Raw genomic sequence first — 12117 nt, forward strand, 5'->3', positions numbered from 1 at the left:
AGAGACAACAAACTTCGAATAAATCATTTGCCTTATTGTTGAATGTACAAGTTTTAAGACAATAACGAAATCGAGACCAGAAGGCGATTGAAATACATTCAGGCCTTCCTCTTAGCACTAGATTTTTGTGTTAGTGTAGGACCTGGGCCATGTTGCATAATAAACTACAACTAATATTACAAGCGGAACTCCTTTTTTAATAAGTGAAATTAGAAAAGGAGTTCCGCTTGTAATATTAGTTGTAGTTTGTTATGCAACATGACCCCGAGTGGTGCTGGGCGGAGCGAACTGCGTTTATGTTAAACAAATGCAAACGCACGTGAGCGGCAAGCGGCATGAATGCACGCTGCACAGAACACTTTGCCGCTGCCCGCTCCGCTTAACGCTCCGCTGGGAGCTCGTCACTCAAAGCGTGCACATACCTATACCGAAGGTTTTAAAGCAAAACAAAGCACATGAAGACAAATTTTGGAACTAAATGTCTAAATATTGCGACAAACGCGCGAGATGCTTATTGGTGGTGAAAGAATCGCTGAAGCCGCTTGAGCTTTAAGGGGAAATGCAAATTAACAAGCAACAAATTAAAACTCACTGCAAGTAAGTATTGACCAATCAATTTAGCTGGACCATATAGTTCGTTTATTTTTAGCATTAGAAAGAACTCCACAGAAGCAAACGTGTAGTTTTTATCAGGCTCTTTAATTGTTAATAATTATTGAATTATCTAATGTAGCATGGTCAATACATATAATTTACTTCAAATTATTACCGCTAAAAGTGCCGGATTTGGAACCACAAGCTTACTTCTGCGAAGTTCTTTCTAATGAAACTAAAAAAACGGACTGTAAACGGCGCGAACAATAGCGGAGCGTAATGGTATTACAAATTACAAGTTTTTATAAAAACGGGCGCGGAAACATCGACGACGAGAGATATTGGAAACAGTGACACAACTATGTTGTGGAAGGGCGTGAACACAGACATTGCGATACAAAATGGAAGCTTGTGAACACTACCGTAACGATAATAAATTATACTAGACTATAACAGTGACAATGCTGCCTAATGTCTGCCACGAGACACTAATAATATTGAATAAACTTTTCACATGTCCATCTTTATGACGCTGCGCTGATACAGTTTAATTTTAATTTCTTTAGTTAATTTCCCCAGAGCACTTTATTAGACAAGTTTAATATGGAATCTCTTATTAAATGTCACCTCTGTATTAAATGTTTTTTTTTTTATAATTGAAGGGATGTTTACATAAACAACATAACTGCTTAGAGCGGTTGACACTTTTTTTAGAACATTGCTAATCGTTTCAAGTGTCAACCAGTGTAGTCAGTTATGTTGTTTTTGTAAACATCCCATCAATTCCATAAGTATATCAAAAAAATAGTTATTGTAGAAGAGATGCAGAAAAAAATGTGTTTTTATACCTTTTTTTTGTAGCATTAGATAAAGAGTAAACAATCTTGAACGTATTTTTATTGAAAAGTAAGTCGCATCAGTTATAGCAATAGCAAGGACATTATATTTACCTTCTTTTGGTTTCATCAGTAATAGTTACAATTTTTTTTAAAGTGTTCTTCAATAAAAAGACACGTCAAGATTTACCCTTTTCTAATGCTAAAAAAACGAGGTATAGTTTGATATGATAACTAATGTAATTTTTGCAGTAAAACTATGTGTAAAAGTTAACGTTTAACAATTCAGTCAAGTACAATCGACGTCAAAGATATGTTTAAATTTTACGCCTTACTATAGTCCGTTTTTTTTAGCATTAGAAAGAACTTTGCAGAAGTAAGCTTGTGGTTCCAAATCCGGCACTTTTAGCGGTAATCATTTGAAGTAAATTATATGTAATGACCATGCTACATTAGATAATTCAATAATTATTAACATATAACGAGCCTGATAAAAACTGCACGCTTGCTTCTGTGGAGTTCTTTCTAATGCTAAAAAAAACGAACTATACAAAGGAGTAAGGTGCAAAAGTGTTAACATATATTTGACGTCGACTGTACCTCAAAATACAGAGGCCAGCTACTGGGAAGAACGTCAATATCTCTTTGGTTGTATTATGTGTCGCAAAGATCGAAGTGTTATATGTTCTAGGGAAATAATCAAAAGTGCCCACGTGAATGTCTGTCCCAGTATCTGTGAACGCTAGACAAAACCCTAGCCGAATTCGAACAATGAGATACGTCAAATACTAGATATTGAAACGATATGGATCGGATATATCAGTGTCAAACAAGTGTCAAAAGTGGCGTAGGTATTTGTTTGAAGAAACGACAATTTTGACACTTGTTTGACACTGACATATCCGATCCATATCGTTTCAATATCTAGTATTTGACGTATCTCATTATTCGAATACGGCTGCCAATCCTTTATAAGGCATATGGGTATCAGAAATTATACAAAATTGAACACTATCTGGAATAAACTTCAAAATCAGGTGGGAAACTTCCCTCTGCCTTGTAAAGGCTTAAAATGCATTGGGATCATTTCGAAAGCGGGGTAATTTAGAAAATGGCAAATATCTAGGGATGGCCAGGGGGCGCCATAAGCCTTCAGTAAGAAGTGCATATACTTGGAAAAATTCGACCTATGCCGCTGTGGCCCGGTGGCCGAGTGGCTTAGGCACCTGCCGCGATAGCAGAGGACGCTGGTTCGATTCCAGCCTGGGGCACTGGAGGCCTTGGTCACTTTTTCTTAGTATATGACATTTATTTCAGTTCATAAGCACTTTGTACTTTAGCAACACTTACGCTAGGTACTGAAATACTTACCAAGGTATCTTGCTACTGTTACTACAGTAGAAAGTGCTTCTAGTTTAGTAGACATTTGCCATTTTTCAAATTACCCCGCCTTAGAAATTACCCCAATGCACCCTAATAGCTTTTCTGGTACGATTTTTTTAACAAAACCCACTATGATCCAGCAGTGCCAATAACACAATCACAAGCTCACGAGCACGAAGTAACATTCTTCTTAGCGAAGTAGTCCATCAGGCCCTGGAGGCGCTTCTTGACGCGCTTCTGGTCGTCGAGCGTGCAGCCGAGGATGGCAGTCTCGAAGTTCTTGTCGGTGGCGGCGGAGTCCGCGGCGCTGGAGCAGGCCGCCATGTACGCCTGGCAGCGCGCGTGCGCGGTGCACGCGTCGTCCTGCACTGACACTACTAGCTGGTCGATGTACATGTTTACCTGAAATGACAGTTTTGTTACTGGCAAGTGGCAATTTTGTCAGTAGAAATGATATTAAGAGATAAAAATGTTGACGGGAAAAAATTGACTTTGTGCACAAGTCACTAATAACGTTCTATCGTATTTTCACTCTATTTTGTTATTTTCCAAATAACTCTTTCTTAGACATTACAATTTTTTTAAGACGAAATAGGAGCTGTGTTTTAAATCTTTTAGGTTATACCCGTCTCGCTAACGGAAGCGGCTCCTACAACTAGTGCGATAAGGACAAGGCGAAAAATCCTGCGTAAAAATCGAGGTTTCGTACTCGACTGTTTCCTCCTCCAAAACTTAACCAATCGTAACCAAATTTGGAAATCTAAATGATTATGAAATTATCTGTGTCGGACCGTTTTGCTTTTTTTGCTAATTGATATCAGTATTGAATACTACGCCTCTCATTGCGGCATAGTCAATGAGGCCGTTTTGGCCATTTTTGAAGGGCTCTAACGCCTTAAAAAACAAAAATATCAATAAAAGCAAAACGGTCCAACACAGATATTGACAATATTAATCTGTGTTGAAAAAAATCATTGCTCTAGCATCAAAACCCACGGAGGAAACAGTCGAGTACGTTTGTGTGGAGAAATGACCACTCCTGTTGGCTCTGGGCCTAACTTCAGCAGTTTAAACTGTGTGCTGTCTGTCAATATTTAAGTAACAGAACTGTTTTATATATTAGGACTTTCCATTCCACCTGTCTAATGTTTGATCAAATTTGTATTTGCGTCTCACATTTTGCTTAATGAGACAGTGAGACGCAATGCACATTTGATCAAATATTGGACAGATGGAATACCACGCTCACACACAGCGTGGACGTTTCTGTGCAAGTGTTACAACTGTTACAAGTGTATGTGTTAGTAATAGTATACAGGGCGAAAATTTACCCTCCCATAGAAAATGGACCAGCCAAAATGTATGAAACAGACAATTTTGTTTTCGCGATTTCTGATTTGGTGCCATAGTAAAAGTTGCTCAGTATAATCCCAAAACCTCCCTGGCAACTGGAATGCACTTATATTTTGGCCACCCTGTATGTTACCTGATGCAGAGCCTCCTCCTGCTGCGGGTCGCGGTCCGTGCGCACGCACACCTCCACCGTCTGCGCCCGCGCCAGTATACGCTCCGCGTACCGCGAGATGTCGTCTCTGTCACCTGTACATTTAGATAAAACAATCACAGTCTCATTTACAAATACAAAATAATATAGATGTAATTAATAGGCAATAATACAAAATAATATAGATATAATATAATTAATATTCTTATTGTTATAATATACTATTTTGATGTCTATTCTCTGAGTTGATCTAACTGATCCATTGACAGCTATTTAAAGAAACCCTCAACAACTGAAATTAAGCAAAAAGTAGCAATTGCATAGAACTTTTTGTTTGGTAAAAAACTGTACAATCTAAACCACAAATATAATGTCACCTTGACCAGAAGTGCAGTCTACATATCTTATCAACTAGTACATATCTTATACTACAGTGATTATATGTAGACTGCAATAATCGTAAACTACAGATGACAAAATATAAACTTGACTACACCCACAAAGAATTAAATTATTATTATTTTATATTATATAACCACTACCTATCTATTTCTACATTTTAAAATAAATAAAATTCATTTATATCAAGCTACAAGGCTCATAATCGGTTGTAAACAGTTTTTTCATTCATGACAATCATGACCAATTAACTAAGTTCATATTATTAAAAGTTATACATATGTCATACACATTATTAGTATTAGTCATATATTAGTCCCAAAACAAAGTAGGTACTTAAATGTACAAAGTAAACATAAATAATAACTATGAATATTATGATAGTGTAGTATGAATAATATGAATTTGAATATCGCAAAAGCATTGTATGTAAATTATATTAAAGGGTTTATTCAACAGGCTATAAAAAGTTGACATTTCCACATCTTACATTCCGAGACTTCTGCCAGCAGTTCCGAGTGCTTGACACTGTCCAATGTGGAGAGTAAGGAGTCACGCTCCTCCTCGATGCGCACTGTGTCTCGTCGGAGGCGCTCCACGCGCATCTCCACCTGGTCCAGCACCGCTATCAACCTGCAGGCACACAATATGTTATTGGTTTACACGGCTCAAACTGTAGGCACACAATACATTATAGGTTTACAACTCAAACCGTGGTACTTTAATATTAACTTGTCAATGTTTGCTGGGGGTTATGAGCAATTATGAGTGGCGACCATGGGGGAAGAGCGTCCTCAAAGTAGACCCAAGATGCGTTGGGACGACGACATCAAAAGGACTGCGGGGAAGAAGTGGCTCCAGGTTGCACAAGACCGTGACAAATGGCGTAAAATGAAGGAGGCCTACACCCGAAGGGTAGAAAAAGGCTAAAGAGAGAGAGACAGAGAGATGAGCAATTATATTTGGTTCATTAGTAAACATCTTTTAAAGATAAGTATGTTGCAAAGCTTTGGTTTCAAGCTTTCAAAACATGACTAACTTTTATTATTAACCCTTTACCAGGCTAAGGCTCCCCCCACATCTGGCGTCTTTCGAGCGTCGGCGTCTGTCGGCGTCGGTCCAGCGCTATGGAAAATGACGTCGCTGCGCAGTTGCGTCGACGCCGCGTCGACGTTGCGTCGACGTCGGCCATAGAATTGTAGACGCCGTCGCTCGAAAGACGCCAGATGTGGGGGGGCCCTAAGGGATATACATATATTTCCCACATACCACATACGGCACTTCAAACATGTATTTTATTTTCGATGAGTAAGACGGACATTTGATTGTCATTTGTGAAAGGCCAGCCTGGTAAAGGGTTAAAAGCTTTGTATTACAGTTTATCACCTTTGTGACAGAACTTACAACCTGACTAAGTATTGGATAATATAGTGTACATAATTTGATTATTTAGACACCACATCACATCAATATGAAGTTTAGGCTTTTGAGAATGTTTTGAGAAAATTTTGGCATTCTGGGATTCAGTCATTTTGACACTTCAGTTTTGAGATCAAGGAATTTTGGTAACTAGGTAAAACAAAATTAAGGTAAAATGAAACCAAAGGATCATAAATAGGTTTACAGTCCATATGTGCTGACCGATAAAGTGGCATTTTCCCCATTGATTCTAACAATACAGAACAATATGTATAACTTTAATAGTCCTTGAGTGCATTATTTTACTGTGTGCGTGCCTGCAACTTTCACTTAAGTAACATAGTAAAGAAAGTTGCCTATTATAATTCTGCATCTACATACATAATTACATTGATTTAAACTTAACCATTTTTAAAGCTTCTACAGTTACTTGATGTACTAACGATGAATGATAATCAAAAGTATAATAGCCAGCCTCATCAATAATCTGCTTTATTGCAGACACAAATTAAGTGCTATTAACACACAATCCATGATTAAATTCGCACACAGACACGATAACGAGTTCAATCACCTCCCGACAGGCCCCAGTGACAGCTCCATGTTTCACTTTCACAGACCACAATCACTTAAATACATATCTACGTATTATTCTAACTACGACGCTTTTTATATCGCTTTAATGAGCATGCTGTTGAGAGCACATGTTATTTAATCATTTTGAGACATAGCAACAGAGTTGAGCGAAGCGTAGGCGGCTATTAGGCCTAAACAACGCGTTGACCAATTTCGGACGTGGTACATACATAACGCGATGTTTTCTTGAGATCAACTGCGCAGGAACCTAGTAATAATCGATTTTTGGGATAAAGGACATTGAAGGTGACCTGTCTTTTGGAGCTTGAGTTCCTAGAGCTGTGGATTCGTCAATAAGCGGCAGCCGCGACCCTTCGCCGGTGAAGCTCCAATCACTCGCGTACTGATCCACTTCCATTGTAGATGTTACGTTGTACGTTGCCAATGTTCAAGATTACGAAATTTCTTGTACACACAGATAATGGTTACTATAATCGGATTATATGAAATGTAAATAATAAACAGCTCGAGCTCGGTCTCTCACTTCACAATTTTTTACACACAAACGTCAGTTTTGCAGCTGGAAAGTAGGTGGAACAATGAAACGTCAAACGAAAAATCTTTCTTGTCTTTGGTACATTTTAGGGACGTGATACGAGGGTTGCACTGAAAATGTCGGGAATAGAGAATACTGTCGCATCTAGACAGTCAATCTTTATTTTAATGCATACTTAATCTCAAACTGACCACGCATATAAATTTTCTTTTGAAAGTAATCATTCTGTAATGCACACGGCTCATAATCCCAAAGTCCTTTTTGTATGGCGATTTTGGAGCCTTAGTGGTTTTGTATGAAATTCGTGGAGTAGCCAACGGAATTGAAGTTTTTTTTACATATATATATATATATAATATTTTTTTACTGTTGTCATATGAATATTTAGGAATGTCGAAATCTGCCGATATGCAACTTTTTTGGCAGTCTTTTTAATTAACAGCACAAATGCGATTTTAATTTTTGACGTCGCTTTGGAATGACATGCTTCTTTAAGATCATCTATGGGATAAAATGAAAGTGACTTTCATATTTAATTTTAACCGCAAACGAGCGTACGATGAACTCTAGTTCATAAAAAAATAACAGAAGCCCATTGTAACTTTTATTTGTTCGCTGAGGGCATATTGAAAACCGTTTAAAAATTTGATCGGAAAAATCACTTTGCCAAAAATTCAAATAATGTTCGACATACAATTTTCAAATTGCCAGTAATTCTTAAATACAAATGACAACCAAATGAAATATACCTTAAAAGTTTTATAAAGAGTTACATTTTTATAAATTATATGCCTCTTTCTATTATGTTATTTCTAAGTGTCCCATTCCCGAATATTTCAGTGCGACCCTCGTAAAAAAACTTGTACGGAACCTTTCTTTAAAAAACACGTTTAAGAATTTTTTATATTGTAATAAAATTGACATTCGTAATATATTATATTCATGAAAATTATGTTAAGAATCTCATTTGATCTGCGCTGAGACCGCTGAGAGTCAACACTGGTATCCCCTGCGACCCGCCAATTTTTGAGAAAGAAATGGGAACCGAAGAAGAAAGTGAGCTTTCTTTCTAACACAACCAAACTTCCAATAAACGTACCTATTTCAATTACACACAGCTCATATAGTTTTCACAACAACCACTCACCCTAAACGCACACTTACATCGTCCTTTTTTCTGCTTCAAATCATTCCCTTGGCTAGGCTGTACTTTGGTTTGATAAGATCCCAGTAATGAATAAAGACACAGTAATTTTTATGTACACATACTTTATTAGGTTACTTTAAACCTAAAATATTACAGATACTTATGAACATAAACAAGCTTTCTGCATTAAATTTGCATACCTAATGGCTAGCCACCCAACTGTCGTTATAATTCTCTTAGAGCATTCTTTTTATCTCTTGCTCTACTATTGAAAAAGATGGCTGGCTTTACCTTTGTGAATGTTGTGTAATATAAAGTCCCATAAACGAAGATTTTGTACATGTGCCTCAGGGTGGTATTCCATTTGTCCAATGTTATTACCTCTCACTCTCTCATTAAAGCAAAATGTGAGACGCAATACACATTGGACAAAGAAATTGGACAGGTGGAATACCAGTCTCAGGAATAAACAAGCAATAAAATAAAGTTGTTGTTTTAAGGCCAGAGCATACCGGCTACGAGCCTACGTGTGCCTAGACGTGCTCATACGCTAAAATGTAAGACGTGCACGCACACGTCACACGTGTCACGAGCGGTGTGCCGTCTCTCATAGGGATCTATGTATTACAAGTTGACTTAGAGCTTTAGAAAATGCAAATAATTTTACTTTATCGGTTAGGTACATAAATCAGAACTATAACAGATTTTAAAATACATATTTTATTAAATAAAAGTTTAATCGTATATATTTTTATACTAATATTATACACGTTGTTTTTTTTTTACTAAACACAGCTAATTTTGAAATACAAAATAAATAACAAAAATATTGGTAATCAATAAAAACAAAATTGGGAAATTCTGCCTCATTATAAACTTTAATATACCTTAACACAGTATAAATGTTATTTTATAGCCCCCTCCACACTCGTGCGCGAATTAGAATAAGAATTCATTTATTGTTTACCGTGTCAAACAAGATGTTAAAATAATACAGTAGCGAATCGCGGCGCGAAGCCGCGAATGCGAGTGTGGAGTCGATTTGGCAGATCTGTGAGTGTGGAGCGGACTTATGGAAAACCTCCAGTCGGTAATATGACTGGTGACCAACAAATAAATAATTCATATATGTTTTTGATGTCCGACCGATCCCGGGACCCTGGTGTCTCAAAATAGGCAAGCTGGTGAGAATCGGGTGTCTACACCTCAACTTTCTTAACTAGATCTGTCGATCCGTAGTGTTTATTCAATATAAATAATTCTTTGTAAATACAATAGGTATATATTATTTTTAACTAAGGTATTGAATTGAACTGATAGACTGAATATAATGTAAACGTGCCATGTCTGAATATAGGAACAGCTTACATGGAGATCCAAAATCTCTATGGTAATGGGAATCAAAATCACACACGTTCACACTATTAACTGACAATAAACCTTACGGCAAAGACATAAAGTCCACCGATGGTAAGTCAAGATGTGTTTCTATTAGTACCGGCTTCTGAAATGCAGAATTTCAGATTTCTTTTTGGTTTAGGAGGCAAATAAGCGGACGAATCGCCTGATGTTAAGCAATTAACGTCGCACATGGACATCTGCAACATCAGAGGGACTGTAAGTGCGTTGCCGGCATTTAAGATAGGAGTACGCTCTTTTCTTGGAGGTTTGTGGGTCGCATCGGCCCGGAAATAACGCAAGCTACAATTCAATTTACAGTTTAACGACCAGTTAGGCGAGACAGGAAGTTCCTGGAGAAACATCATAACGTATTGATATAATCATCGTGAAACTTGTTCGCAAATTTCGATATCAAAAGTCTAAAAGATAACGGGGGCCGATTTTTTAAATTCGACCACTCGATTTCGTGTATTTCGTTAAATGATATCTCCTCTACTAGGCGTTTAAATTCTATTAATAGAACTGAAATCGAGTGGTCAATACCACTAGATTCCAAATTTCGATCGCTCGTATTTCAAAAATTAGCATTTCGCCGTTTTCCACCGAATTTCGAGTGACGAAATCGAGCGATCGAAATTCAAAAATCGGCCCCCTGGTCGGAAAGCTGTTTTCTACGGGTAGAAATGTATACTCGGTGATTTTATCTACATTCTATAATATTCTAGAGTGCTCTACACGACAGTCTCTAAAATCTTTACACTAACAGTAAATTGGAAATATTTTGCTAAACTGTCGTGTAAAACATAATTATAATTCTAATAATAATCTTTTTTAATCACATTAATACTTGAACTTTATAAAAATAAGATGGCGGTTGATAATTGACTTTCTAGCATATTCATTAAAAACCTAAAAAACGAAAACACAGATGTTTTCGCAATGCTAGTAGCAGTCATTGTTGTGTGAGGTTTATTTTTTATCATTCAACGTGCGTTTATAAAATATAGTATGAGTTTAAAATAATGTGTCGCGAAAACCATTTCAAATCCTACGTATACTGTAGGTAAATTGAAATCGAGCGGCCGCTATGCGCAAAAGTTAGAATATCAATCCTTATGCTACTTCTTTCCTCAGATCAAATAACTAAAACACGAATTGGGCTGCCAGTTACTTGTTCAGACCGCTCTTTCATATAATACAATACTATATTTACCTAAATAGCGAATATATTAATGTGAACACAAAATATGGCCAAGTGTAATCATCAAACGTTAAAATATAATAATACAAATATCAGTGTGTGTAACATCACTTGCGGCTCAAATGAACTTTCTAACAAGTATGCAAGTGGAAAGTGACGCATGTCACGAAAGACAATAAAAGTGCAACCATCATATCCTTACGTGACATTAGTCGGTGTCATATTAGTCATATTACTAATGCCGGCTACATACATAACGATAAATCGAACCGTGTGTATGACAAATCGTTGTCGATTATCGTAACGATTTGTCATACACACGGTTCGATTTATCTGCACAGTCGGACTGCACAGTTTTATCGCAACGATTTATCGTTACGTATGTAGCCGGCATAAGGGTCGGTTGCACCAAACCGTCTGTCACTGGGCTATAACCGCGAAAATCGAAGTTCGCAAATTGCGGGCATTTTTCTCTGTCACTCTAATTACGCCTTCATTGGAGTAAAAGAGAAAGATCCCCGCAATTTGCGAAAAACGGTTTTCGCGGTAGCCCCTCTGTTTCATAGACCTCTGCTGCGTGACGTTGATCAGTCTGTTAAATGTGGTTGGTCAGTATTTCTCATCCCTTAGGGCCGATACAGACGGACTGCAGGCCAACTGCCATGTCGGCGTGTAGTTCCCATACAAGTTGCAGTCGGGTTGCAGGGCTATAACCGCGAATATCGAAGTTCGCAAATTGCGGGCTTTTTTCTCTGTCACTCTAATTACGCCTTCATTGGAGCAAAAGAGAAAGATCTCCGCCATTTGCGAATTTCGCTTTTGGCGGTAGCCCCTCAGGTTGCAGTCCGTCTGTACCGGCCCTTACGTCAGACCCTTATTCATAAAACCTTAACAACCTCAATAAGTTAATTTATGTTTTATCCCTTTCTTACACATTGACTTATGTCACAATGACAGATTAAGTAAAAAAAAATCAAATTGAGCCACGAATAACTTTAAGGCTGGTTTTAAGCCGACCACTGACTAACAGGCCGCCGGACGATATCGGCCTGTCAGTTAGAACAAAAATTTGACAGTTCCGAACAACTGACCGGCCGATAC

General features: G+C 37.6%; 1 protein-coding gene across 2 annotated transcripts; it reads right to left on the reverse strand.

The window, feature by feature from the left end:
- Nucleotides 1-272: 272 nt before the first annotated feature.
- Nucleotides 273-7301, reverse strand: LOC134671777 (BAG family molecular chaperone regulator 2). 2 transcript variants are annotated; one of them, XM_063529608.1, is made up of 4 exons: nucleotides 6710-6970; nucleotides 5207-5349; nucleotides 4300-4412; nucleotides 273-3215 (listed from the first exon to the last, which is right to left on the reverse strand). In XM_063529608.1, the coding sequence occupies exons 1-4, from the start codon at nucleotides 6736-6738 to the stop codon at nucleotides 2979-2981; spliced, it is 522 nt and encodes a 173-aa protein (XP_063385678.1). In that variant the 5' UTR covers nucleotides 6739-6970; the 3' UTR covers nucleotides 273-2978. The 2 variants fall into 2 exon arrangements, with proteins under 2 accessions (XP_063385678.1, XP_063385677.1); XM_063529607.1 differs by lacking the exon at nucleotides 6710-6970 and adding an exon at nucleotides 7023-7301 and having other exon boundaries at nucleotides 2878-3215.
- Nucleotides 7302-12117: the final 4816 nt, after the last annotated feature.

This window comes from Cydia fagiglandana, chromosome 16 (assembly GCF_963556715.1).
Source record: "Cydia fagiglandana chromosome 16, ilCydFagi1.1, whole genome shotgun sequence".
In the NCBI taxonomy this organism is placed as follows: Eukaryota; Metazoa; Arthropoda; class Insecta; order Lepidoptera; family Tortricidae; genus Cydia; species Cydia fagiglandana.